This window comes from Condylura cristata, unplaced genomic scaffold (assembly GCF_000260355.1).
Source record: "Condylura cristata isolate star-nosed mole 26May11 unplaced genomic scaffold, ConCri1.0 scaffold00001, whole genome shotgun sequence".
Taxonomy (NCBI): Eukaryota; Metazoa; Chordata; class Mammalia; order Eulipotyphla; family Talpidae; genus Condylura; species Condylura cristata.
Genome location: NW_004567102.1, coordinates 30,190,319 through 30,217,403, shown reverse-complemented (window position 1 = coordinate 30,217,403; position 27,085 = coordinate 30,190,319). Strand labels below are relative to the sequence as shown.

The 27,085-nt window shown below is 37.1% G+C and overlaps 1 protein-coding gene across 1 annotated transcript in view; it reads right to left on the bottom strand.

Annotated features, from left to right (window-relative positions):
- Positions 1–14,951: 14,951 nt before the first annotated feature.
- Positions 14,952–27,085, bottom strand: part of MYO6 (myosin VI) — a 114,994-nt gene continuing 102,860 nt past the window's right edge. The window contains exons 30-35 of the mRNA XM_004673635.2: positions 24,794–24,832; positions 21,867–21,970; positions 21,528–21,659; positions 19,248–19,274; positions 16,864–17,082; positions 14,952–16,350 (exon numbers count right to left, since the gene is read on the bottom strand). Coding sequence (XP_004673692.1) covers positions 16,151–16,350; positions 16,864–17,082; positions 19,248–19,274; positions 21,528–21,659; positions 21,867–21,970; positions 24,794–24,832 — 721 coding nt within the window. The 3' untranslated portion in view covers positions 14,952–16,150. The remainder of the gene's footprint in view (positions 16,351–16,863; positions 17,083–19,247; positions 19,275–21,527; positions 21,660–21,866; positions 21,971–24,793; positions 24,833–27,085) is intronic.

The window sequence follows — 27,085 nt, the reverse complement described above, 5'->3', positions numbered from 1 at the left end:
TAAAAAAATAAAGGTGGGGTGAGGAGAGCTGGCTGGAGAGGGGGAGGAAGAAAAAAACAAAGGAGAGAGAAATCTGCTCTATTTATTTAACCCCACATTACAAAGTATTTATTTAGCCACCAAGCCACCTTTTAGTATAAAATTGATTAAATCCTGCTGAATCAGAGTTCTTCGGGTGTTCTTGGGCAATACTGGAGCAGATGATCACTAAAGGCATCCTCTTTTTTTTGTTTTATCAATTCATATATCTATTTATGTATTTTTCATTTTAAAACAATGTTTACTCCCCCCAGCCGCGCCCCTTCCCCCCAGCATCATCACCACAGTCCCCCTGAAGGCATCCTAATTCCGAAAATTCCATGTTCTGTCCTCATATCTTTTAAAGCACAATTCTGTACATGCCTCTTCCTTGCCCCAAAATCCTCCATGGCTCCTGTTGCCTGTAAATTCCAAATTCCTTAACGAGGATTTCAAGGCCCAGCAGAGTTTGTCTTTTATGTAACTTTCCAATCTTAGGTCCTTACCTTCCCTCAGTACCTGCAATAGGGGCTCCTCTGCTCTTTCATCATGAGCCCCTTGCTTTCCTACCTCTGTACCTCTGCTCATGCCACTGGACCTGGCTGGAATGGCCTTCCTTGTCTTTGCATGTACAAATACAGTCCATTTGACTCAGTTCCAAAAATCCCTTACTGAGGCTCTGGTCTCTAAACGTATCCTCACACATAGAGTTATTGTGCTAGAGAAGGCGTTAGACCGCTTGTATAGAAGTATCTTGTATCTATTTCTTGCCTTACCTTAAATTTCTAGGGGAAAAAAAAAAAGCAGTTTTACACGCAGCTGTTTGCCTGTCCCCTAGTGTTGAATGAGGAAATTGGAAAATGGGTACAGATAGTGGGTTAGAAAAAGGGTTCCCCAAGCCCCCAAGTCCATTTATCAATCTGAGTAAGGCAAAAAACAGTGGGAACTAGGAGAAGCCCAGATGCCGTAAGCCCATTTATTAATCTGAAAAATGGAATTCTCAGGACACCGTTATAGTAACAGGCTAAAGCAATGGGCCAAAGCTGGTTTAGGGAAGACAGGCTAGGTAAAGTGGAAAACAGTGGGCTTCTTGTTTTGTTGTCAACTATTTTAACTTAGAATATTCCCTCATGTCATTTAAGGCTTCTGTGGCATCATTTTTCAAAATATAATAGTTTGGTTTTACAACATTTTGTGCCTTTTATGTGGCATCATTTTTAATGAATACTTAGTAGTAAATTCTATAGATGTGTTATGACATGTTTAATAAATCTTTCATCGCCGATAGAAAGATTAAGAAAGTCTTTAGGAGTACAGAAGACAAGATGTAACTGACCTACTATTCACAAACCAGTTGTTAGGATGTCAGCAGCCTATGAAAAAACAGGGAACACCAAGGTTTCTTTATTCTTCTTCAAGTTCTGTGATGCCCAGACAAGGTCTGCTCAAGGCTGTTCTGTGGGCCTTTCCCACATGCCCTGGTGATGAGTTTCAGTGGAACATTTCTCGCCATGAATCTCCTCATTCCATATCAGCTCATCATGGTTTTGTTTTTATTTTGTTTTGTTTTGGAAAGATTTATTTATGCATGCAAAAATAGGAGTGTAGGACAGAAGTGTGGGGAGGGGGGTGAGAGGCTTCACCAGAAACAGAGTGGGGACCAGAATAGCAGATTGACTGAAATGCACTGCTGAGGGGAGCAGGGGGCGAGACAGGAGAGATCCACTGTGCCATGTGGGTCAGCTCCTGGCTGGGGATCAAACCCAAGCTGTAGTGGCTGCCAATAGCTTCATAATGCTCAGACTTAACCCCTTGGCCAACAGGGTGGGCCCCACATCATAGTTTTTTACGATCCTTTTACTCATTCTAGTGACACAGTCCCTAATGTCCCAGCTGGGAGACTTTGTAATTCATCTGCATCCACATTCCATCAACAAGAGACTGGAGAGACAGCCTTTTCCTTGAGGAAACATACATTGTCCTTTGAAACCTTTAATACTTCAAACACAATTTTCCCATTGTGGCTAAGAAGCAAATTCTGAAGTTAGACAACTTGTGATTAAAAGCATAACAATTTATTAATCAAGTGACCATGAACAAATTACTTCTCTACCTCAATTTCCTCAACAAATAATGAGAGTAATAAAACCCACCTCTTGAATTACTGCAGTGGGTGTATAACATTATGTTTATAAGCCATCTTTACAAAGAACATAAAGCCCAGAAAATTATTCAAGTAAGTGAGGATTATGCTGATTCCGTCAATTTCCCCCCAATTAATCCCAACTAAATTCCCAACAGGATTTTTTATGCCATTTAACACATGGTTTCATTTCTCTGGAAATGAAATGTACTGGAGAAAACCTTGAAGAACAATGAGAGGGAGGCTACTTTGTAAGATAGCCATACATAAAATCATTTCAGAAAACTCAGAGGGATTTAGAGCTAGGCAGTAGATCAGATGAAAGCCACAAACAGACCCTTATATATTGTGAAGCTTGTTTTATATTTTTTGTTGTTGATAATTTTGTTTTTAATATTTTTAAATAAATGTACAATAAATTTTTATAAAATTTCCACACAGGAACATACCTTAAGATACCACTATAGGGCCCTCCCTGGTGGCGCAATGGGTAAGGACGCAACACTGCAAGCTGGCCACAGCCACTTCAGTGCAAGTTCCATCCCGGCCCAGAGATGATCCACATGGCTTGGCCTGGCCTGCCCACTGCTCCCCTCAGCAGTGTACTTCGTTGTCCTGCCTGTTCTGCTCCCCACTCTGTCTCTGGTCCCCTATCACTGCCCCCGCACCTCTGGCCTGTACCCCATTTCTGTATGCATAAATAAATAAATCTTTTTTTTTTAAAGATACCATTATATGCTGCATTTACTTAGAAAACGATAAAGACCTAGTCAGAACAATAGCTGTCACTTATAAATACGAATTCCTGTCTGTGAGCAAAAGAGAGTCACATGAAAGCTTAGGCTTTTGAAAACCAGAAGGACACAAGGAGGCAGTGACAGAGCCACACCTCTGAGGGAGGAGACTGGACCTCCCTGGGGGGCCGTCCTGCTGCCTTCTGGGTCAGCCTTCTGCTTCCCCAGGAGCCAAAAGAAGGGAAGGCCAGGTGTGCCATGGTCCTCCCGTTTCAGACAGCAGCAGGTAACTGAGAGCACCATTTCCCTTTGACTGGCAGCTTCAACAGAAAAATAACATGCTCAAAAATTTTGCTACCGGGCCCTCCCTGGTGCCGCAGCAGGTTAAAGCACAGCACTAAGAAGCTAAAGCCACTTCAGCATGAGTTCAATCCCCGCCTGACCCAGAGGTGACCCACATGGTGCAGCAGACCTCTCCTGACCCGGCCGCTGCTCCTGTCTCTGGTGAATCCTCTCACTGCCCCTGTTCCTCTGTCTTGTACCCCAGTTCTGTATGCATAAATAAATAAATATTTTTAAAAAAAAATTTTTTTTTACTACCAACGAGTACTAGGATTCCTATCATGACGTCCACCATCTCTGGAAATTTTTCACTTCTGAAGTTTCTGCTTTGGTCCCTTTCCCCAGAGAATCCTGCCCTGGGGGCACCCTCCCCCTGTGCCATCCATGCCTAGAACCAGCCTGCAGTCCTGTCCCTCAGCTGTGGTCTAGGCTGTGCCTTCCTCACAAAGGCTGTGCCCTGTCTCTGCCCAAACCACTCTGTTTACCGAGCGCCTGGATGACTGGTGAGCTGCTTCTTCCTTGCACTCAGTGTTTATTATATAAGTTGTATTCCTAAACATTCCTATGGAATTTCTTCAGTCATCCTGCTATCAGTTTAACAGTTTGAAGCTTTTAGCTAACATCTTTTCAGCTGTGTTCTGGTACATGAGGCTCAGCATGTTGGCACAAGGAGAAACAAGCTAGCACCCGTGAGGGAGAATCAGCTGCTTTCTAGCTCCAAATTCCATCCCTCTCTAATGTTGCATTTAGTCTTAAAAAGAGTCAACTTAATTTGTTCACAATTCTCTCAGGCAAAAGAATAGCTTCATTTTCAACTTTAATATGATTTTTCACAGCAAAGAACAAACATCACATAACCATGAGCTCAGATAGATGATCTAAAAACAGTTCACATCTCCAGATACCAATTCTAAAGTCAAGGTCTCCATGACTTGACCCATGCCCTGGTCCCCCAAGCTCCCGCATACATCATTCCCCCTTCATCTCTACAGTTCAACCAGAACTAGCATACATAGTCTTAAACGTCATGTCAGTAATAATATCATTGAAATGTCTTACTGCAGAATTCAACTTCATCATAATTACTTGAAAATGCATAGTGTGGCATCACTAAAACTTGCTAAGTATGAGACTATTAATTTACAACATTCCTTTTCACACAGTGATTGTACCACTCTCCGTTTTCATTTACTCCTAATTAAATTCAATTTCAACGACCTGGTTTTGCATTTAAAGCAGCTTCGAAAACCAAAGTTCTGTTGCTATGAGACTGGCCTCTTTCAGGAGCCCACCTAGAGTATTAGGTTAAATCTAAATGAGAAGAAAAAAAATACAGTATCCGTTGTACCGTTTCCTCACTTGTCAAACAAACATGCAAATCTGCCATTTCTTTATTGGAGAAAGTACGGTCCGAGGCTGCTTCAGTGAGATCAGCAGAGGAGACCATGCAGGCAGTGACCTGAAGTGAAGCGCCCTCACCAGGGTTTGCAGCCTCTCCCTCCACCTGTGGCTACCTCTGGGGGTGCTGTGGGCTTCAAGTGCTCAAATACAGGGATGTGACCCTCCTTACACCAAGACAACTCAACAAACATTTGTGCACTTCCATGTGCCAGTCACCATGTTAGACGCTGGGCAGTAAGCAGGAGGGAAGGAAAGGATGTGGAGAGCGAAAAAGGGGAGATAGATACTCAATTTCTTTGGGAGGAGAGAGAAAATTCCTTTTATCCCCCCAATTCTCTTTCAAACTCTTTGGTTAAACTTCTAAAATGTCAAGTATTAAAGCCCAGTATTCTGTGTGAGAACAAGCTCCTGGGCCCTGCTGCTCCAGATGGACTCTCAGTACATAGCTTTGGACAGCAGAGGGCGCTGAGAGTCCACCCTGGGACCCCGGACCTGTCCCAGAAATAATCCTGTCAGTTATTTCTGTTCCCCCACAGAATGTCATAATTGATGTGGCTCTGACAATTTACTTTCAGAGGATCAGATGACAAATTAAGACCTAACCAACCAAGAATCTAAGCGATTAGAGACTTCAAGATGAGACTGAATTTCCAACTGGAGGTCTAGCCCTAGCGAGTTGTGACCTCAGGTTCCCCTCTTTTTACCACAAATCTCTCATCTTTGAAATGGGAGTAATAGGAATCAACCCATGGGTCCAGGTAATGAATAAATTAGCTGCTGCTCCTTGTAAACTACTCTGCTTCTAGCATTACTGGAGTTGTTAGACAATTACAAAGGATAAAGGCTTGTGAGGAAAAATTGCCCTTCCTACTATTTAAATCAAAACTCAGAAGCAAACCAGTTGAGGACACTAAGAGTTGTAACTTTGAAAGCAGCATGCTCTAAAGAATTGTAAACTAACCTACATTTTTATTCTCCCTGACAGTGTGAAGAAAGAAAAAGAAAAATTATATTGGGGGCAAAGCCTTACTGAGAAGATGAGTCCTTTGCCACACAATGAACATTTTCAATTGGTTCAGTTATTTGTCTTTCTCCTGCCAAGTCACTGTCATTTATTATTACCGTCACCTCTTTTTTCTTTCTATTCTTTTCTTCCATTCAATATGAATGTATGCCATTCATTTTTCATTTATCTCAATTATACATGTTCACTTCGTAAATTCAATTGGACTAGGAAATAACTTGGCAAAATTATCCCAAGAACAAGCAAAATTCTAATTTTCGAAGATTCTATTTTTTTGCTAAATGAGTTTGGCTTTTATCAATCACAGTTATTATTATGTATACAGGTAATAGGCAAATCTAACTTAAAATAAATTATTAACGACTTGTTCAGATATAAAAGTTTTCACTTTCTGCTTTCATTTAATAGGATTAATGTGTTCTTAATGACGTTGTTTATTATAAATAAACCTATTTCTTTGTAGTTTTTATAGTCTTTATTATAAAGAAAACTATTTCTAGGAAGGTTCAAAGTGGCATATTAGAGGAAGTTTTAATAATATAGAAGTGCTCGTTTTAACTACAGTGAGATTGTAGATTTACTCACATATACTGGGGCAGAGGTGAGGTCCATTTTTTTCCCTCTAGAAGCTGTTCCTAACTCCATTTTGAGTTCTTGCTCTTCTGGATTGGGAGAAGGGTCTGGGAGAGAGAGCCAGGAAAAGAGAAGGGCTGAAGTTCAATATAGTCCAATCCAGTTTTAAAATCTCACCTGATTCATAATTTAAGTAATCACTTTAGGCAATTCAATTCCTTTGGAATATACAGTTAGGTTCAAATAACCCCACCCACTCCTTTCTCTTTTCCAAGGTGATTTATGGATCTTTGGGATGTGAGGGGAGTTTTTCCTCTCTTGCCAATTCCCCCTCACCTGTAATATTTTAGTTCTGACACCAGACTCTTAGCTAATCCTGGTATTCTGAGGGTTTACAAATCACCCAACTAGGGCAAAGAAAGAAAGAAAAATACTGCCTTAGCTGGTGGTATAAGGAGCAAGGTAGTTGTTACCCAACTTTCTTGAACTATACCAAACTCTTCTTTCTTCTGCTTTCTTCTCATCAAGCACTGGAACAGGAATAAAATGTTCTCTCCTTCCTTTGACCATCACCTCCTCCTCCCCCTCTCCCTAAAACTACAATGGAGAGGATGTCAGGAGAAATATTTTATGATAAACAAATAAATGTTACAGAGTATCCCCCAAATATTATACCCAGCTTATACTGTAAAGAGAAAAACAAAAAACAACCTGCAAAATGTCTACACTGTCAACAAAAATTATGTATGATGGGTCTAGAAAAGTCTGAAATTATATATAATCAAATTTAAAATAAACTTTAAACTGTGTGAATAAAATTTTATTATAGAATTGTTTTTCAGCAACTCAGAATTCGATTTTAAAAATAACTCCACTTCTTGCAAGATGAATTTAGCGTCATTCCCAGGAGCTTGTTTAATCCTTTGGAGACGACTGCGGCAGAGACAGTAAACCAGCAGAAGGCATAGCTCAGGAGATGCGGAAAGCAGCTTCCTCCGACTCTAACAGAAGACACCTGCAAAAATACGCTCTCCATTTTCACATGGCCTCATAATTTAAAATTAAAACAGAAAGTTTTAGTTGCTGTTTATGTGAAGTCCAGAAACAGAATATGCTTTATTTTATAGGTCACCAGTTCGCTTTAAAGCTCAAGCATATGAAAACAGTTTTAACAATTCCCAACGTCAAGAAAATAACAAGGTAAAGTCATATATTTTTTATTGTTTTTAATTACTAAAGTTGAATTTTGAAGAAAATTTAAAGCATTTCTGGCCCTGGCTTTTGCTATAAGCAGAGATAAGTTAAAGCACTTTCCTTCAAGAAACATAGAAACAGAAAACTGACATAATGAAATATGTAGACAAAATAAACAGAAACAATGTAAGTAGTTTATAATATTCCTAATCTTTCCCTCCCATAAAAATATACAGGCAATTCATCATATTCAATGTAACAAGCTAAAATTTTCATAGTATATTCCTGGAACTGGAAAATTATTATTATTTCAAATAATTGACTAAAATAAAAATATGTAGAAAAATTGGAGAAGTTTGTGATAATGAGTAAGTTCAAAATTTCCTGAAGTTCCTCTGATTCAGATAAATGTTCTTTCCAATGTTTTAAAAGTCACATTTAGGGCCCTCTCTGGTGGCGCAGTGGGTTAAAGCACAGCACTAAGAAGCTAAAGCCACTTCAGCATGAGTTTGATCCCCACCCACCCTGGAGGTGACCCACATGGCACAGCAGATGTCTCCTGACCACCTGCTGCTCCCCTCAGCAGTGTACTTCATCAGTTCTGCCTGTTCTGCTCCCCACTCTGTCTCTGATGAATCTTCTCTGATGAATCCCTGCACATCTGCTTTGTATCCCAGCTTTGTATGCATAAATAATCTTTAAAAAAAAAAAAGTCACATTTAAAATATTCATGCAAGGCCCTAATGGCACAACACATTTAAGCACAGAACTATGAAGCTATCACAGCTACTGTAGCACAAGTTCGATCCCCAGTCAGAGAGGTGACCCACATGGAGTGGCAGACCTCTTCTGACCCACTCGCTGTCCCTCTCAGCAGTATATTGCAGTCAGTCTGCCTGTTTTGTTCCCTATTCTGTCTCTAGTGAATCCTGTTACCCCCTTGCACCTCTGGCCTGTACCCCAGCTCTGTATGCATAAATAAATGAATAAGAAAAACAAGAAAATATTCATTCATTCAACTTACTATACTAAAAAAATTCTATGAGGAAAATAACTTGTATATGACCAGGTTAAATACACTTTTTTTTTTTTAAAGATTTATTTATTTATGCATACAGAAGTAGGGTCAAAGCCAGAGGTGCAGGGGTAGTGAGAGGCTTGCTTCATCAGAGACAGAGTGGGAAGGAGAACAGGCAGATTGAGTAAGTACACTGCTGAGGGCAGCAGCGGGCGGGTCAGGAGAGGGCTGCCTCACCATGTGGGTCACCTACAGTGTGTAGATCGAACTCATGCTGAAGTTGCTTTAGTTTCTTTTTTTTTTTTTTAAGATTTATTTATTTGTGCATACAAAACTGAGGTACAGACCAGAGGCTCAGGAGCAGCTAGAGGCTTCACCAGAGACAGAGTGGGGAGCAGAACAGGCAGATCGACGAAGTACACTGCTGAGGGGAGCAGCGGGCGGGTCAGGAGAGGTCATGCCATGTGGTCACCTCCGGGGCAGGCGGAAATCGAACTCATGCGGAAGTGGCTTTAGCTTCTCAGTGCTGTGTTTTAACCCGCTGCACCACCAGGGAAGGCCTTCTTTAGTTTCTTAATGCTGTGCTTTAACCTGCTGCACCACCAAGGAGCCCTAAATATACCTTTTTAAAATAACTTTTAAGAAAAGATCTTGGATATTTTTTAACCTAAAGTTATATAGTTTTAAAAATTGTTCTTTCATGGTAAAAGTGAGTGAAATCTCCCCCTTAGTCCACATTATGTGAGCTGAATCTGTATTTAAAGGTAGATGGATGGATGGTAAATAGGTAGGTAGGTAGGTAGATAAATGGGCAGACAGACAGAAACATGAAAATACTTGTATTTGAAAGAGATAATTACTGTCAGTATACAATCAAGAAGAATACAAGGCAATCACACCAAATAAAACTGTTACAGGGCAGGGAGAGAGGGACACCACTGAACCCCCAAACTGCCTGTTCCTAAAATAGTTTCTGCCATTGGCCACATCAAGATAAGACATAAGAGCTTTAATGGGAAAGAACTTTAATACAATTAGTATACAATAGAGAAGACAAATAATATAATTTTTAAATCAAACACCTGAAGTTACCCATCCCCTTACGGGTAAAAGTCAACCCCAAAGGGATTGGCCCAAAGCAAGGCCTGAAAGCCCGCCACAAGACTAAAGCGGGGACCCATGGAAAAGGGTCAGAAATGGCCAGACAAGTCTGGGAGGAAAAAAGCACAATCAAAATTAAGATAAAAGCTGCCATAGTCAATCTCCCCATGGATCTCTCACCCACATCTGTTTCAACCAGTCCAGGACCAGAAAGCAAGCACAGTTTCTTCATCACATGCTTTCTGTTCCATGTGGCTTCCTCAGGTCCCCTTCTGACCTCCAGCCTGCTTCCTTCCTTCATCAGACTCCTCTCTGCTCAGCTCCACCCTCCTCTGGGTGGGACAGGGAACCTGGAATATCCCCTTTTTCTGGGGCCATTCTGTAACAAAACTACTCATAACTTCATGTGTCAAGTGCATACTAGTAAGAATTTGTGCCATTTTTATTTCTTGAAGCAAAGAAAATTGGAAAGACAGAAGAGGTTGAGATTTCAGATTTGAGTAGAATTTAATCATCCAGTTGTGAAAGAAATTTTAAAAAGTTTGAAAATGGAATAATTATTAGTCTACATCAAGAGAAATGTCTTGCTTTTGAAAGGAAAATTGTTAGCAACTGAGTCAAAATTCTGAAAACACAGGCAGGAATTTTCATTGGTTACTGGAACGCAGGCATACAGTTAACACTGAGAACAATACGTCACATTTCAAACGTAAAACTATGTACTTGATGATGTAAATTCTGTGGTGGGGGGGGGCAGACCAGGGGGGTGGTGAGAGGAATGCTGGTTACCAAAACCCAATCAGTGAAATATATTTCAGCTACGACTGGCTAACAGGATGATAGTAAACCAGTTTCTCTTCCAACTCCCCTTAAAATATTATTCATAGAACATTTACAAGAGCAACTTACTTTTGGGTTGTGTGTGGATATATGGTTCTAAGTGTATGACTGTGTCTTATATGTAAACACTGTGGTAAGGATTTATATGCTGCACATGTCAATGTCTGGAACACACACACACCTTCAGTTCTTAGCCACACTAGTTCTACCAAAAGTTATTGCTTACATTAGATTCTTTTGTTACTACTTTCTAAACTGTTCCTTTAAAAATGAGCTGGAGTTGAGATACATTTATGCCATGAAAAGGTTGACTTTCCAGGAAGACAATATAATGTATGGGGGAAAGTGAGGCTGTTGTTCATCATTACAGCTGAACTATGCCGCCTTTATATTTACTGAACACTTTTTTGCACTAACTTTAATGTGTGTATAGGTAAATTGACACCAAAGTAATCTAGTTTAGCCTAGATTAATGCCTACGTAATGAAAAATGAATTGTTATTTCTTTCAAATGTCCCATTGTCAAATATACTTATTGCAAAACCTTAATTTCAATACAATATAGCGGTATATTCCTCAATTTATAACAAAATGGGTCTGTTTACTACATATTTCTTGGATTTGCTTAATGGATTATAAGTGATCTTAAGCATGCCAACCAAAGAAAAATATACATTGACTGTAACAGTAAGTTTCAAAAAGAGACAAAATGTTTCCTCATAATCATCTTATGGGAAATGATAATTCCACCCCCACCCCTTATTACAAACCCTTTAAAATTTAGGGCCTCCCTGGTGTTACCACAGGTTAAATATAACACAGCAACTACAAAGCTAGCTGCTTCAGCATGAGTTCTATCCCCAGCCAGGTGACCCATATGGCAGCAGACCTCTCCTGTCTTACGCTTCCCTCAGGAGTGTGCTCAGGCTGTTCTACTCTCCATTCTGTCTCTGGTGAGTCACTCACAGTCCCTGGCCCAATTTTGTATGCATAAATAAATCAATCTTTACAAAATAGAAGAAAATTTATTTATGTTGGCTGCATAAATACACTTTCATCTCTATTCCCACAGAATCCTCCCTAAAAGGAAGGAGCTATGATATGGAACCAGGACTTCACATTGGGATAGGATGAAGTTCCACAAAGCAAAGAATGGTGGCAAAGAACTCACCCCCCATATTCCAGGAACTTCCCAGAAGAAAACATATTTGTTTGGAGAATGACCAAGAGCCCATGAAAAAAAATGCCATCAAGAGAAAACCCAAATCTAACACTATCACCTTTCCATAATGTGCCTTCCTCTGACCCCCCAGATTTTAGTTGTGCTCTAATTACCATAAAGAACATGGTTTTAAGAAAGGAAATAGGTAAACACTCCACTTTCTTTTCAGAGGGTCCCCTTTTCAAGCAAGTGCCTCTCAATTATGACCTACCCATGAGATTGATCTTTTCCAACCAGCCACAGAACTCTTGGTAAGATGATTGGAGTCTCTCTGCACTTTCAGAAAACCCAGCAAATCATAAGTGGGTTTCAGGTTAGAGGCATCGAGTAGACACAGACCAGCAATATTTGTAGTAGGGAGGACTCTTCTTTTGAGTTCCCCGATTTTACATCCTGTGTCTTCACACAAACACATCAGTGAAGGGCCTGGAGAGTGACAACCATGATTTGGTTTTTCTCTAATGTGGACATAGCGAGTAATCAAGTCTCGTGTAGTCAGTCCTGCTTGGTTGGGGCTCAAGTTCAAGGACATTTCAGTCACCCTGAGTTCCTTGCCTCTTCTAACCACCTAGCACAGGGCTTCCAGCTCTAGTGACTAGATGAAGCTTCAGTTTACTCCATCTGGGACACAGGGCAATGAAGGTAACACAACATTTTTGTTGTTTGTTAACACCTTGTAAGTGGATTAAAAACACAGGAGTCAAGAGGAAATTCTACACAGAAAGCATTTATTTGTATTTCCAGTATATCAGAAATTTAGGTAAACATCAGAAACATATTTTAAAATACAAGAGGAAAAACAGTAGCCATACAATCAGAGTAATTTTCAGAAGAGAGTATGACTAATTTTCAGCCAATCATAGCCTATTTTGAGATTTGAAGGTGAAATTTTGCATAGATACAAACTAAAGATTCTCTTTTGATGTGCTTATTTCCCCTGATGATCTCCTGAAAAACTTCTCAAAAACTGATAAATTTACGTTGTCTATATTAATGATAGAAAAGGGAAACAAAATGGACTTGAAACTAATGATATTCAAAGATCTGGTGCTGGCATGAGTCAGCTTTACCTCCACCATTTCCATCAGGCCATGCACCAAATGTTGCTTACTGCTGGTCTTTACTCTGGCGTGGCAGTGCCATTTTGATATTGCTAAGAATGTGTGCACCAAAGTTTGTGATCCAAGTCTTAACAAAGATCTAAGAGCGTTTTGGGTTTCTTCACCTGGGGGTGTAGGGTCTTCAGGGCCATTCCCCTCTTCTCACTCCTCTCTCTGTGTCCCTCTTCCAACTTGTCTTTATTCTCATTTTTACATGTTGTCTGCCTACCCTCCCATTGTAATCTTCTGGTAGAAATTAAAATTCTTAATATTTGTCATTGCTGGTAACCTGTCATTCCTTCTGAAGATGTCCATGTCAGAGGTGCAATCCTTTATAAATTCTCAGGGAGCTACTCAAATTAATGTTTTGATTCTTTTTTGCTCCGGATGACTGAACAAAGGCTTATTTATCTCTTTCACAGTCTAGAACTAAATTTACTTGGCCTCTCTGAATCTCTGTTACCTCTTGTGTAAGAGGAGGTTGGTCAACCACTAACATTGTATTTATTGATTGACTTATTCATTCAGTAAATATTTATTCTACTGACTCAAGTACTCAAAGGTACTTTAGGTAAAGAAACCAAAGTTCTACATAATTGGATGCCCTGAGAACCGTAGTAATAACCTGTGAATGAAAACATCTTTTTTAAAGTCAAATTAATTAAGCTGTACAAATAATAAAAATTTATTCTTGCCTGTTTGTATTTCTCTAAACTTCCACAAATACCACCCGTTTTCCACTAAGATCTTTTCTTGCTGCTTGCAAAATGAAAGGTTTCATGTATTACTGGAAAGAATGACCTATGAAAATTATAATAGGAAGCAGAGTGTAACAACAGAAAGTTATTCATTGGGCTTGTGTTCCTGGGCGCATTATTTCATTACTTCCTCATTTCATCCTCCGAGAAGTTATCTACTCAACTTTACAACTAAGAAACTCCATTTCTCTTGACATTTGTGTATTAGAGAAACATTCTTTTCTCAGTATGTATGCATAGCTCATATATCTCAAATGTGTTAGAGGAATTACTTCATAATTGAATTGATGTGAAAACATTTTGTTTCTCCTTTTTAATGTGGTACTTATACCTATCTTTGTAAGACACAAAGGAAGGAAGTGATTATTTTGTGAGACAAGTATTAAGAGATTAGTTTCAAATATATAGTATGCTAATTTTAAATCTCAATTAAAATGAGTGATTAAAGTATGAATTTGCTTTTGTTCCTACACTTTTTCACCTAGTGTTTATGAGTTTGCTTGTGAGAATGGTAAGGCAGCTGTATCACATTTTTAGAACCCTGCTACTGCTATTTCTCTTAAAAAGCTGATAAGGTCCTAAATTTCCCCAGCAAAGGGGCCTGTTTGTACATCTACTAGTTATGTAGGTTACTGTCAGTCTATCTGAATTAGGGCAGTTCTCCTGGTAGCCAAAATTAACTCAGGAGACAACTTTAAATAGATAAGTTCTAGGACAGCTATGTGACATAATTAACCAACAAATGACTTAAGAGTATAATTATATTAGCTACTAAGATTAAAAAAAAATTAAAAATTGTGACAATATTTTGCCACAATATATTCCTTACAAATTTTTCAGTTCTCTCATTACAGTGATTTTAACCTGTTTGATTCTTTTTTCCATATAGTGCCCAGCTGTATCTAGGAGAGATATAAATCTCTTCCTGAAAACAGTGCTAAAGGGCCAAGTCATTAAAAATCTATTTGGTTCCTACGTTTTGTCAAGGACTATACCTGCGAGTAATTAAGCAACAAAGCTTATTATTCACTAGCCTATACAAATAAACACTCCAATTAAAGGCACCAGATGAGGAGAGAGGAAAAAACAGGTCATTTATTTCAGTAATCAGACCTTCTGTCACCAATCACAGGGACCAAATGACCCGAGGTGGGTGAGTCTATGCAGCCTTCAAAAGATAATCACATTGACATTCTCAACAGCACAGACCGGGCCACTTAATTTCTTTCACAGAAGACAATCATTTGCAAAGTATCATAATAAATAAATATTTCCATACTGAGACATATATTTATGAGAAAAGCAATCCTGAAAACAGTGCTTGTGGCTCACAAGCACTAATCTAATCAGCTGGGAACTATTTTCCTAACTGAAGTTATTCTTTCTAGAGCAAAAATTACTGAAAATTCCTTTCAAAGAGTAGCATCTTTAAAAATCGTGGGGTGCAGGGGTGGGGGAAAACAGGTACAGAGAATAATTTCATTTTCTAATTTTATTCTAAAATACAAACAAAACATCTTATGTCAACATAACTCCTTGATGTATTTTTGTCTCCAAATTCCTAATGTGTAAGTCAAAAATATTAGGCTTGAAACTGCTGACATCTGATCAAAAGTAACAGCACACAAAAAAAACTTTTTTTAATTAATCAGTTACATGAATCAAGCAATTACTCAGTAGAAGGACTTTTGATTTACAAAGCTTATAAAACAGCTCTACAATCACTAAAATCTCAAAGGCCAAAAATACACTAGGAGTTTCTTTGTTTTTTAAGGAAAGATGTCTGAAACAACACTTATTTAAATCTATGAAACAACTTGGACATGATTCTGAGACAAAAATTATAATTGAGATGAAGTTGAAAGAACTGTTGAATATTTCAGTCCAGTTAAGCCACAGTGCCAACTAAAACTTATTTCCTTTTCTAAATGAAAGGACAGTTATCACAAAGTTTTTATGCATTTAAGTGATCTGAATTTCTTTCATTAATCCATGGAATATAAGAAAAATATTCTTAGAGCAACACACAATGTAATAGAAAGGAAAAACAGGTCTGTGCAGGATCTAAGTACCTTGTTTAGTACAGAGTACATTAAATACATCAAGGCTCTTTCTAGATTTCAAGACTTTTAGACAAATTGCTTTATTCAAACTAAGAAACAGTGCAAAGGGAAAAAATAAAATTTCACCTCTGGTGGAAATTCCCATCAATATCTGAAAAAGTGAATAGAGAAAGGAGACAGTTTTTCACATCAAAATATCAGTATCCAGCTCACTTTAAGTGCCTTAATTTTTGTATGAATTTAAGCTAAGATTTCATTATTCCAGTTATATCATGTGTCATTCTTTAAAAGCCACATATCCTGAATTTTTAAATTTATTTTCCTAGACAATAATTATGATAGACTGAAGGCACTCTGTTGGCAGAGGATGAGAAATGTCAGAACCAGTCCAAGTGTAACAATATTAGAAAGAGAGATTTAACAGTTATCATGAATACAGGAAAATAAACTTTAGGTCCCAAATTACTACCATAATTAACTTAACAAAAAGCCAGGATTACTAAAATCTGTCCACTTTTTATGAGTAATTCTAACATGATTACGGAATGGTTCAACCTCTAGGCCACACACCCTACCTAGTACCATGGCAAAGGCTCCAGCTACAAGGTTAGTGCAACATCTACTTCAGCAGATTCTGTAGCATGGCTGTTGCATACGTGGGCCTAGCCTGTCTGCTCTCAATTGCATTCTGAAGGTACTGGATGCCTCCACAGCGTTCCCAAATTTCTTCAAACTGTCTTGGCAAAATCTCAGCACCACGCTTTCGGGTCAGGCCCGTTTCTTCAAGATTCAGCTCACACATCTCCATGTCATCCTTACCTGCATAGAAGACATGAGAATTACCATATTGCTGTTTATTAAAAACTTTATTCCTCACATATCTATCAATTCTTACATATTTCAAGACTTTTAAAATTTTTTTCTCCCTCTAGAATTGAAATATGCTTAATAAATTCATGAGAAACTCCCAGCCAGAACCATTCTCAAAATGTATTAATAGTAGAGTTGACCAAACGAATTATCAGAGTTAACAGAATGCTACATTTATTCAAACGATTACAAGTCAACTGATAAATTTAAACACCAGTGAAAATGTTCTGAGGACACAGACATGTTCTTGTGTGCTACACAAGGATATAATTAATCCAAGTGGTTTCACATTATAAATAAACTAATCCTCAATTAACTGAAAATGTGATTTATCTGCAAAATTCCATCCCTTTAATCCTGAAAGTTAATGAATTATTGCATTACATATTAAACTGCTTCATTCAGTGGGTTTATAATCTTTCTTGTGTTATATATATATTTTTTTAGGGGAGTCATACACACCAGCCACAAGAAGGATGGGTGGCTTGTCAGGATGGAGTTCCATTTGCCGGGCAATCCACGGTCCATCGAAATGGGCATACCACCAGCCTTTTTTCTTATTCTGTGGGTCTTTGTACTGGTCAGCAGGGCGGATGAATGGGATGCGGAAGAAGCGCTGCTGGCGGTTCATTTCAATCTCCTGCTGTCTGGCAGGAAGCTGAGCTGCTGGATTCTGCTGAGCTGTTACATAGAACAAGCAAAGTTATACCCGAAGCCCATGGGATAACTTGCATCCTAAAAGGCTTTTTTTTTTTTTTATAAAAAAAGAAGAGGTTCTTGATAGTCAATTTAAAGTGAAATGTAAATATTAGCTGCCTATAAATGAATACAATTCAGTGTGATTTCTGAGAATTTTCTTTCCTTAAAGATATTCCTTTCCACTGCAGGCAGGACACAAACAACTGTAATAGCAGTGAAAACATCAACTGGAGCCCTAGAGATTTCCACAAATGACTATACCAGTAACTTAAACTCATGGCAGAAAAGCAAGCTAATATTATTCATTAGACTTATACTTTCTTCAATGAGCTCACATAACTCTTACTGGGCTGTCTGTGATAAAAAACAAACAAGAAGTAATTTCAAAAATCTGAAGGATTGTGATTATTTGTCTATTTAACAACAACTTCCTTAAAAATGTGGAAGAAAAAAGACTTTTCTGTCAACTGATTTGGGGATTTAAAAAGGCCAAGATAACAGACATTCTACTAATACTATTTAAATGTTTGCATACCAGTAATAAAAATCCTGTAATAGTAAGCATGAACTTTCCCTCAGAGATATTTACTTACCCTGAAATCATGACTTCTCTTGAAATAAAATCCACTGAAGTAAGTAGAAAGTATATTATTGTATTTGGTTCTCCTGCTTTTCTGCTATTAACCATCACTGCCCTCCTAGCAAATTATTTTCCTTCACTCAATTTTCATTACTAAACAGCTAGATTTTTATCTTACTTGCAAATAAAAACACTTCCCTGGGGAAATGACTTTATATCTGCTACAGCAAAATATTGGTAAATTCACTTAATCCCAATTTTAAAAGTGGATTATTTACTGCAGCTCAATTAGGAGTCACTGAAGAGTTCTACCCATGAATCTACGTAATAGCCACATGTGGCTTTTATAAGATTTTCCAAATACTGAAAGGCTGAAAATACTTATTCTACTTTTCATACCAACAAACAACAAGATTTATAGCAGTTCAGTTTAATTCTGTGCAAACCAGAGAAAGCCAAAGCAGTTAGTAAAGCCATGTAGCCCATGAAACAGTGACCCAGTCTTGTTAGTGACTTTGAGAAGTCCCACTACCGTTAGCATATTAACAGAGCTACAATTACTTACTCTTTTGTTCCTATTCCCCCAAACTTCTTACAGCTCAGAGTTTCTATTTTACTTTTAATATTACCTACCTGGCAGAAAGTACACTAACTCAAAATTAAAACACCTTAAAATGCCAAAAAATAAAACCTCCCTTCCATCTTAGGCAATGAATTGGAATTCATTATCTATTTGCTAGGAAACTTACTGTGATGGTACATTGGGTAAAATTAAGAAACCGAACAGGAAGACTCTGGTAACTGTTTCTACTAATGTGAATTTCTATTAGGGAAGCCTGGAAGCAAAAATCCATCAGAAAAAAGATAAGACATTAAAAGCTTGAAACTAATCTTCCAAACAACCATTTAGTTCAATTCCAAATGTGTTATCTACAAAAGTGTGAAGTCAGTTTCAAATGTAACCCCATAAATTACCAGGAGCACTTAAAAAAACCAGGCTCAACAAGTTGGCAAGTAAATATGGCATTCTATAATTACCACTTGACTTATTCTAGAAGAAATTCACTGTACACTAAGATCACTCAAAGCTTTAAACTACCAAAATATATACATCAGAAGCAGTTAGCCCCTCTTTCCTTTAGGGAGTATCCTATTAAACCTGTACACATTATCATGTAAAAGTCACATCTCTTTGGACAGAAACACACCACCAAGTGTTTGAAAATTAGACAGTATTTGAAACCAGCACCTAAAGTTAGTCTTTATTCTAAAAGAATAGCTGTTTATTTAATTTTGCTACAAAAAGAATTGTGTATACTCAGTTTTAAATACTATTACTTCAAATAAAGTTATCTAATAAAACAATTAAGTTTTGTTTCTGAATATATATTTTGGAGTCATCCAAATAAAAGAATCATCTCAAATATCTTAGTACAGACAAGCCAACATTAATGCACAATTCCACTTAAAATTGTAGCAAAACAATGTTTTCACATAAGTTAGTATCTTATAAAGTATTTTTAACCCATCTTCCAGTTAGCTCATGAATTATCACCCGGTGACTTACGTGAATTGTTCAAAAATGGCGCAAAATCTGTGAACAAACATTTCATGTTGAAGAAAAGATAAAAATGCCAAAGCTATTATATGCTCATCCCCTAATTTATAAACCTACCCACCAACTGAGGTGGTGACAAAAAAGTAACCCCCAGTATTGTCAGAATTATGAACAGCTTCAGATTTTTTTAAGCTATTTTGATAATGTTTAGGAAATTTTGCTTGGAAAACATACAAAAATGATGTAAATTTTATTTGGGGAGATACAATGTTACCCAAACAAAAAAGCAACACATGGCTTAGCCAATATCATCATTAAATCATTGTAAGAATGTCTATTAAAAAAAAAAAAAACTTAAGCGGACCTCCCTGGTGGTGAACCGAGTTAAAGCAAAGCACTAAGAAGCTAAAGCCACTTCTGCATGATTTTGATCCCTGCCTGCTGTGCCATGTGGGTCACCTCCAGGGCTGGGGATCGAACTCACACTGAAGCAAACTCGCACTGAAGTGGCTGCGGCTAGCTTGCAGTGCTGTGTCCTAAACCCGCTGCACCACCAGGAGGGAGGGCCATCTAGTATTATAAATGGAAACAGTATCAAACCACCGAGGAAAGTCATGTATTTAAGTATTGCTCTTTTTTGGGCAAAGTTGGGTGAGTAAAGTATCAAGTTTTAGTTTAAAAATACAAGAAATATTCGTTTGCTCATTAAAAATGAGTGTGCTAAATACTATAACATTAATTCCTTCTATTTTTCAAATTGCAATCATTCAGGATAAGGAAAGCCTATCTGCTAAAAGTCATGGTTAGAACACTGCAGTTAAAAACAGTCTCTTGCCATTTTTACCAAAATGCAGAAATGTGGTAGGTGCCATGAAACAGGTAAGGGAACTATCCTGTCATCTTCACTGCACAAAGACAACTTTTTAAAACAAAGAAGAAAATCCGTGTTTAGCGGGCATCCCAACTGCCAGTTCTTACTGCCAGATGATCTCTGGAGAGCTTCCCTCAGTCATATTCTCACTGAGACTCCCCTTGAGCAATCACTAACACTAACAGTTCTTATTAGTATTAATACTCTCTCAGTCTAGTCTCTGCAAAAACTTAGAAAGCCCAAAATCCCACAATTTAACTGATTTTAATCAAACATTCCTTTTATTTACTACTTACTATCAGGAAGGTGGTAAGGAAAGCAAAATATAACCCAAAGCTCATTTTCTTTTAACTTACACATTGATAAACTATATTATAAAATGTTTGAGTATGTTTTAAAAGGAATATGCCCCTTGGCCCTCCCTGATGGCGCAGCGGGTTAAAGCACAGCACTGAGAATCTAAAGCCACTTCCACATGAGTTCGATTCCCGCCTGCCCCGGAGGTGACCACATGGCGTGGCAGACCTCTCCTGACCCGCCCGCTGCTCCCCTCAGCAGTGTACTTCGTCGATCTGCCTGTTCTGTTCCCCACTGTTTCTGGTGAATCCTCTCACCCTCCGCACCCTCTGGCCTGTACCCCAGTTCTGTATGAATAAATAAATAAATCTTTAAAAAAAAAAAAAAAAAGGAATATGCCCCTTTAAAAAAAATAGTAAGTAGGCTGTCACCCAGTTATTAGAATTTAATAAAAATTGTGGCAGTTTAAAAGTAGCAAGTTCAAAAACATGAAATTACAACTCCACTATTGTAGGTATTCTCAGTTAAAGATAGAACAATGCTTTTATTAGGTTCCGTCTTTCCTTCTCTACTTCCCAGTTTCTAATATACAATTTTACCCTTTCAATGACAAAATAATAAAATCCCCTTTTTTTTAAATATAAAACCCTGACATAGTTAAAAATCTGGTCTAAATCAAGGTTAATATTTCCTTTATATTTTCACTGAACTGTAACACTCTTCTCTTTTTCAAAGCAATCTTTATATTGTCCATGAGATCTTTATGGACATGTGCACTTTTGTGTGTGGAAAAACATGCATCTACAACATGATAATGCAACCTTTTTAGTACTGACAAAAAAATTCTTACCTCTTGAAGTTATTTAAATAAAGTCAATACCATTTAAACAAGTTCAACACCTCTTATCAAAGGTGACTTTAAAGTCAAAGTCATTAAAAATATGCTATCTAAAATAGTTGGTCATGATTGTGTTAGATTCAGCAATCACACTTCTACACTAGTTTTACAGTTGTTCTATAGTAAGAGAAAATTTGTATTGGACCTTTACCCAAACGTCTCATGTATAGTTTTATTATCTATATGTACATGGAAACAATCAAAATTACAAATTTGTTTTTACCATAGTCAGTAACAGACTTTGGAGCACGTTGCTCTGTTTCAGTATTTCTCTTCTTGTTCTTGGATTTCCAAGCATGATACACTTTTAGTCTTCTATGAAATTCTTCTCTGCAAGCTGCCAGGAGTTCAATATCTAGCAATTACACAGAATGGGTTAAAATGGAAAAAAGGAGTTAATTAACATCCTAATTTAGTTGTCTAGCATAATTATTTTGTACCATAAACATAAACATAATATATGAAGTTTTCATTTCCGAATGAACATAATACCAAATCCAGATATTTACTTTATGAGTTACCAGATATAGTCTTTGCATTTATCATCTTCCCACTCACTTACCACAAGAAGTGTTGATGGTATCACGTAGTTCTGCGTATTTCCATTTGCTAAGATCGTGTTTCTTCGTACCAGCAGCTGCCTTGGTGGCTTGAACAGCAGGACCTCTGTAATTATTACATATCTTTAAATATGTAAACTAAAACATACAGGAAATGTTGACTAAAGAGATTTTAAAAAATAAGCATTAAGTTTGCAAAGAGGAAATAACTACTAGAAAAACATATAGTAACTTCTGTATCAGACAGATGAGACTGACAATGACGAACTAAAGGATGCCCTGGAAAATGCAGTGTCCCAGTGTGCTGCGTAATGGCCTTGGGTTTGAAATCAAGAACTTCTTTTTGATATTCTAGTACAATGGACTTTGCCCAGACTTAATGTTGTAAACCTATGAACATAGACATAGATGTGCAATGTATACTTCAGGAATATATATAACATACACACACTCCTGGAAATCAAAAAAGAAATCCTCAACGCACTTGAAAGAGCACTAGAATTAATGGTTGATTGATGAGCCATTCAGTCAATCAACCACTGCCACTGCCTATGGACTGCTGGGTGCTAGGAAGGCCATGCCCTAGACAGCCAAGTAGCTCAGAATCCCCTGAGCATTGTTTACAGGGCCCACAGGAAAATGGCCAAGCTGCAATCCACTCATCAGTCCTTTAATGGAGCTAACACAAATGCTGAAGTCTGGAAACTGATTTGATGTTTTTGTTTCACTGTTAAAGAACACTTAGAAACATTCTGTATGTAGAGAGAACCATGTCCTCATATGCAGTAAGTAGCAATGTGACAACAAGTTAAAGAGGTTTTAGGTCATGATCCAGATGACAGATTTCAAAGGGTGTGTGCTTAATCTTACCCTGTGTAGCAGGAACATTTGAGTTAGAGAAACAGGAAAGAAAAAAATTAAGGTATTTTTATAAAGAACATTTTATCATTCTTTTATAAAAAGAATAAAATGGGATAATTTGACTTTTCCCTACAGTAGCACTATGCAGGGCTTAAGGCTTGCTTTTACATACATAGTTAGAAATAATTAGCCAAAATGTAAGGGAACAAGTTCTTTTCTGTAGTAATGAGCATATTTTTCAGCAAAGGATAACACTTTCCACACAGCAGACGCTCAGGAACAGCTGCAAGCAGACTTTCAAGCACAAAGTATCAGAGTAATTAAAACACATCTTATTCAAAACATGAAGTGACAATGGCACAAACAATGAAAGAACTAAATGTTAAAAATCAAACTACTGCTTCTCAGGTACCACACAGGGAACTGCTCCTTTGTCACCTACTACTTGGAAATACCCCCTTGCAGAGGGACAATTATGTCTCCAAAGGCAATAGCAGTCCTGGCAAACTGTCAAGACACAGATGCTTATACTGAGGTGTTACTGTAAAATGTTTGAAAATATGCATCTTTCTTTATAAATGAGGCAATTATTTCATCAATATTAACTTTACCAATGACATAAATAAGATACCTGGCCTCTTTAAAAGGCCAGTTTAAGCTTTCATTTTACAGAACAAAAATAGCATAGTTCACCCTACATACTTAAATATTATTAGACATGTTTATTGTTAGTCACATATAAGACTGACTAAAGAATAATGTATGATTTAGTATTTCCTGCAATTTTGTGGTCAAAACCTGCAATTGCAGAATCTATATTTTTAGAAGTTGTATGACTGGCAATTTTCCATGTAGCTTTTTCTTAATTGCTTTGCTCAAAAAGAGCAAGCTATGTGTCAGCAAGCTCTACTACCCTTAACAGTAACGTATGCCTTGAAATTTATTCAACTTTTTTTCTTTCTACATTCCTAAACCAACATTCAATAAACAAGCAAAAAAAGAAATCCCTTTTTCCTTATTCTTTCAGAAGAACAGCTGAAAAATCATTATGGGCTTTTGTTAGTTTTCTTTTTGAGAAAGTGAATTTATATAATAAAACAGCTTTCCAGATTATAAGAATATGCATGAGGTGTCAATATACACCTCACTAGGTTTGTTTTAGTGGTTTAAAAAATAGCATTAAATTCAAGTTATTATTGTTTAAAATATGGTTTTAATATTACTAACTTTTGATTCCTATTACCATAAACAAAAATATTACGGCTGAAAAATATATTTAGCATCCTAAGAGGTACATGAATGCAATGCATTTAAATATTTTTCTTCCCCCAATCTCTGGAAAGACATATATACATATACTATCTGTATAGAACAATAAAATAAACATGAAATTTACTAGTGTACACTTGCTAAAAAGGCAATCATGTAACTAATACAGTAAGGTGGTTGCAAAATGACTTAATTTTAAAAAATATTAATTTTAATACTTGCAGTTAATTTTATAACTTCAGAATTAAAAGTTAAAGTGTTAGCGATTGATATTTTCTTATAAAAGTACTGGACCAGATTCTGCTGGAAAGTTGTAAACTTTGAGAGCTCCATTTTTACATCAGAGCTTTTTAAACCATGGAACATGGTGCAGGGGCCTTCAAAAGGCGGCCCTCTCCCTCTATTTCCCCCCCTTTACTAAGCACAGTGGTTTCCAAGAAGGGGCAGTTCCACCCAAGTAGTTTCAAAATACTACTTTTGTTCCAATGAGAGGAAAGGTTCCTCCCACCAACATTGCATTGTGTTGGTGGAGGCCAATGATAAGCCAAACAGCATTACCAGAGAGTAGCAGAACAATAAGGGACACAACATCTAAAATGCCAACGGTATTCCGATTCAGAGAAACACTGCTTTTTACTATTGTTTATGTAAGGATGCACAGAGAAATGAAGTGACATATACTGTACAGCATATTTACACAAAAAGCAGTAATTCAATAACAGGGTCTGGTCCAAATAGTGAAGTGTAATTTAAAAATATGATTTTGAGGTGATAATTCTCCAAATTACACTGCACTAACCTACTCAATAATTCTGACATTTCTTGCGCCATTTGCTCCCTACAAGAAAAATAACAATAAAACATAGTTAAGAACACAATTATATAAATTACTTAAAAGATATGAAAGTCTAATTAATATTGTATTTTAAATAACTTTTGATTTATTAATTATTCATTATTGTTTTACTTTGCAAAAGTTTTAAAATTTTCAAAATAGTCACAAAATACAGGCAAAATTTTGTTTAAATCAGTTAGTTACTTGAGTATATTTACATTTACATTTTCTAATAGGAACTTTTACTTTTTTTAAGATTTATTTTATTTATTTATAATTTTCTAATAGGAACTTTTACTTTTTTTAAGATTTATTGTATTTATTTATGCATACAATAATTGGGGTGTAGGTCAGAGTTATGGGAGAGGAGGGAAGGTGAGATGACTCACCAGAAGCAGAGTGGGGAGCAGAAAAGGCTGATCTACTGGAATAGATTGCTGAGGGGAGCACAGGTGAGATAGGAGAGGTCTGCTGCACCACCTGGGTCAGCTTCCAAGGCCTGGGATTGAACTTTTGCTGCAGTGCCTGCCCATAGCTTGATAGTGCTGAGACTTAACCCCCTGTACCACCAAGAATACTCAGTAGAGACTTTTCCATTAAATTCTCATGAAAGCATGCTTTTGTGGTATTTTTTATGCATATATAATCAATATGTTCTATAAATAAAGGGCATATATAGGCAGGGCATAGGTCCATACTCAGATATTTGCAATGGAGATACTTAGTAACACTAGACAAGACATAAATGATGTTAAACCATTTTAAGTCAAAGTTTAAATAATAATCTGATATAAACACATCAAGCACTACTAACAATCAGAAGTATTTGAAGTTTCCAAGGACAAATATTTCCAAAGACCAAGACTTTAAAAGTATAACTTTTCTCAATATTTAATTCTGTGAAGTGGAATGAACATCTCCTTTTGTTCATCAATACCTTATTAACTTTATTACTTTATTTTCCTGTCTTATGCTTGCTTCCTTTTAATTAATCAATCTACTCATTGCACTTCTGATATCCTCAAAATCTTACAAATCAATAAAAATCCTTAGAATAAAATATGGGTATATCTTCTTGAGGGCAGTTTCTTAAATGCCTATCAAATACAGAAAGCCTGATTACAAGGAGTGGAAGACTTCTGTACTTGTCTTTCCTTGCACAAAATACTGCCTAAGATTAGGAACTGACAGAGGTCAGTTCAACAAACGCAGTCACAGCAAAAGTAGTCATGCAAAACTGACAATCAAGGACAACAAACAAAAATACAAAATATAAATATAATCTAATATAAATTCTTTTGAGCAATGCAGCTATCAGAGTCTCTTTAGATTAGTGAGAATTTTCTTTCAAACTCAGTATGATTTTGATAAATACTTTAATTCTATTATTACCCCACCTCAAGATTTGTCTTAATATCCAAAAACATCTCTTTTTGCCATCTTTTTTTCTCCTAAAGCTTTCTCCATTTCTTTTACCCAGCAGGATTCAAGGGAATTCACAGCCTTTCAAAGCTCTTTACTACATGGTCTGTTGATCACATAGAGATTTCTATGTGTGACCCAGCACTACACTGGAGGAGATCCCTAGTGATTCAATATCTCAGCTGACTTGTTACTGCTCTAGGAGTGGTATCAAATGTGTTAGATGGATATGGTTTCTGAACCCAATTGTCTTTTCTTTCTGATTTCTCAAAATAAACACAGGTGTTCACAAGTTCACCTTTGCCACCTCAGATATTACAGGGTTTGTTTAATTCAAGTATAAAGTAATAGTTCTAGTGGGGAGCAACAGCACCCACTCAGAATTTTCAAAATTTTCTGTTTATTGTAGCAGCAACAATGTGGGAGTGTACTGCTGATATCTGAGGAGAGGACTAGGGTGCCAAATGCCCTGCCCAAGAAAGAACAGCCCTATGCCATGTGCAGCTTTAACATAGCCACCAGACACAGCGGTGAGATGAACATATAGATGCTTTACCTTGTACTTTTGGGTCAAGATTTTAATATTCACAGAAATCTTCTAGGAATGCAATTATTATATATTTGAAAGGAGATCATAATTTCATTCTGAACTTTACAAAGGACTATTCACAATTTTATGGCATTGACTGGAATGCTATAACATTCTTATATCAATTTGTATACCTAGTTGTCACATTCACAGTGATTCTATGTATGAGGAAAAATATATGAGTACTTGATTGTCTTCCTCTAGTTGTATGCAAGTACTTGTTAAAATACAGATTGTTTTATTAT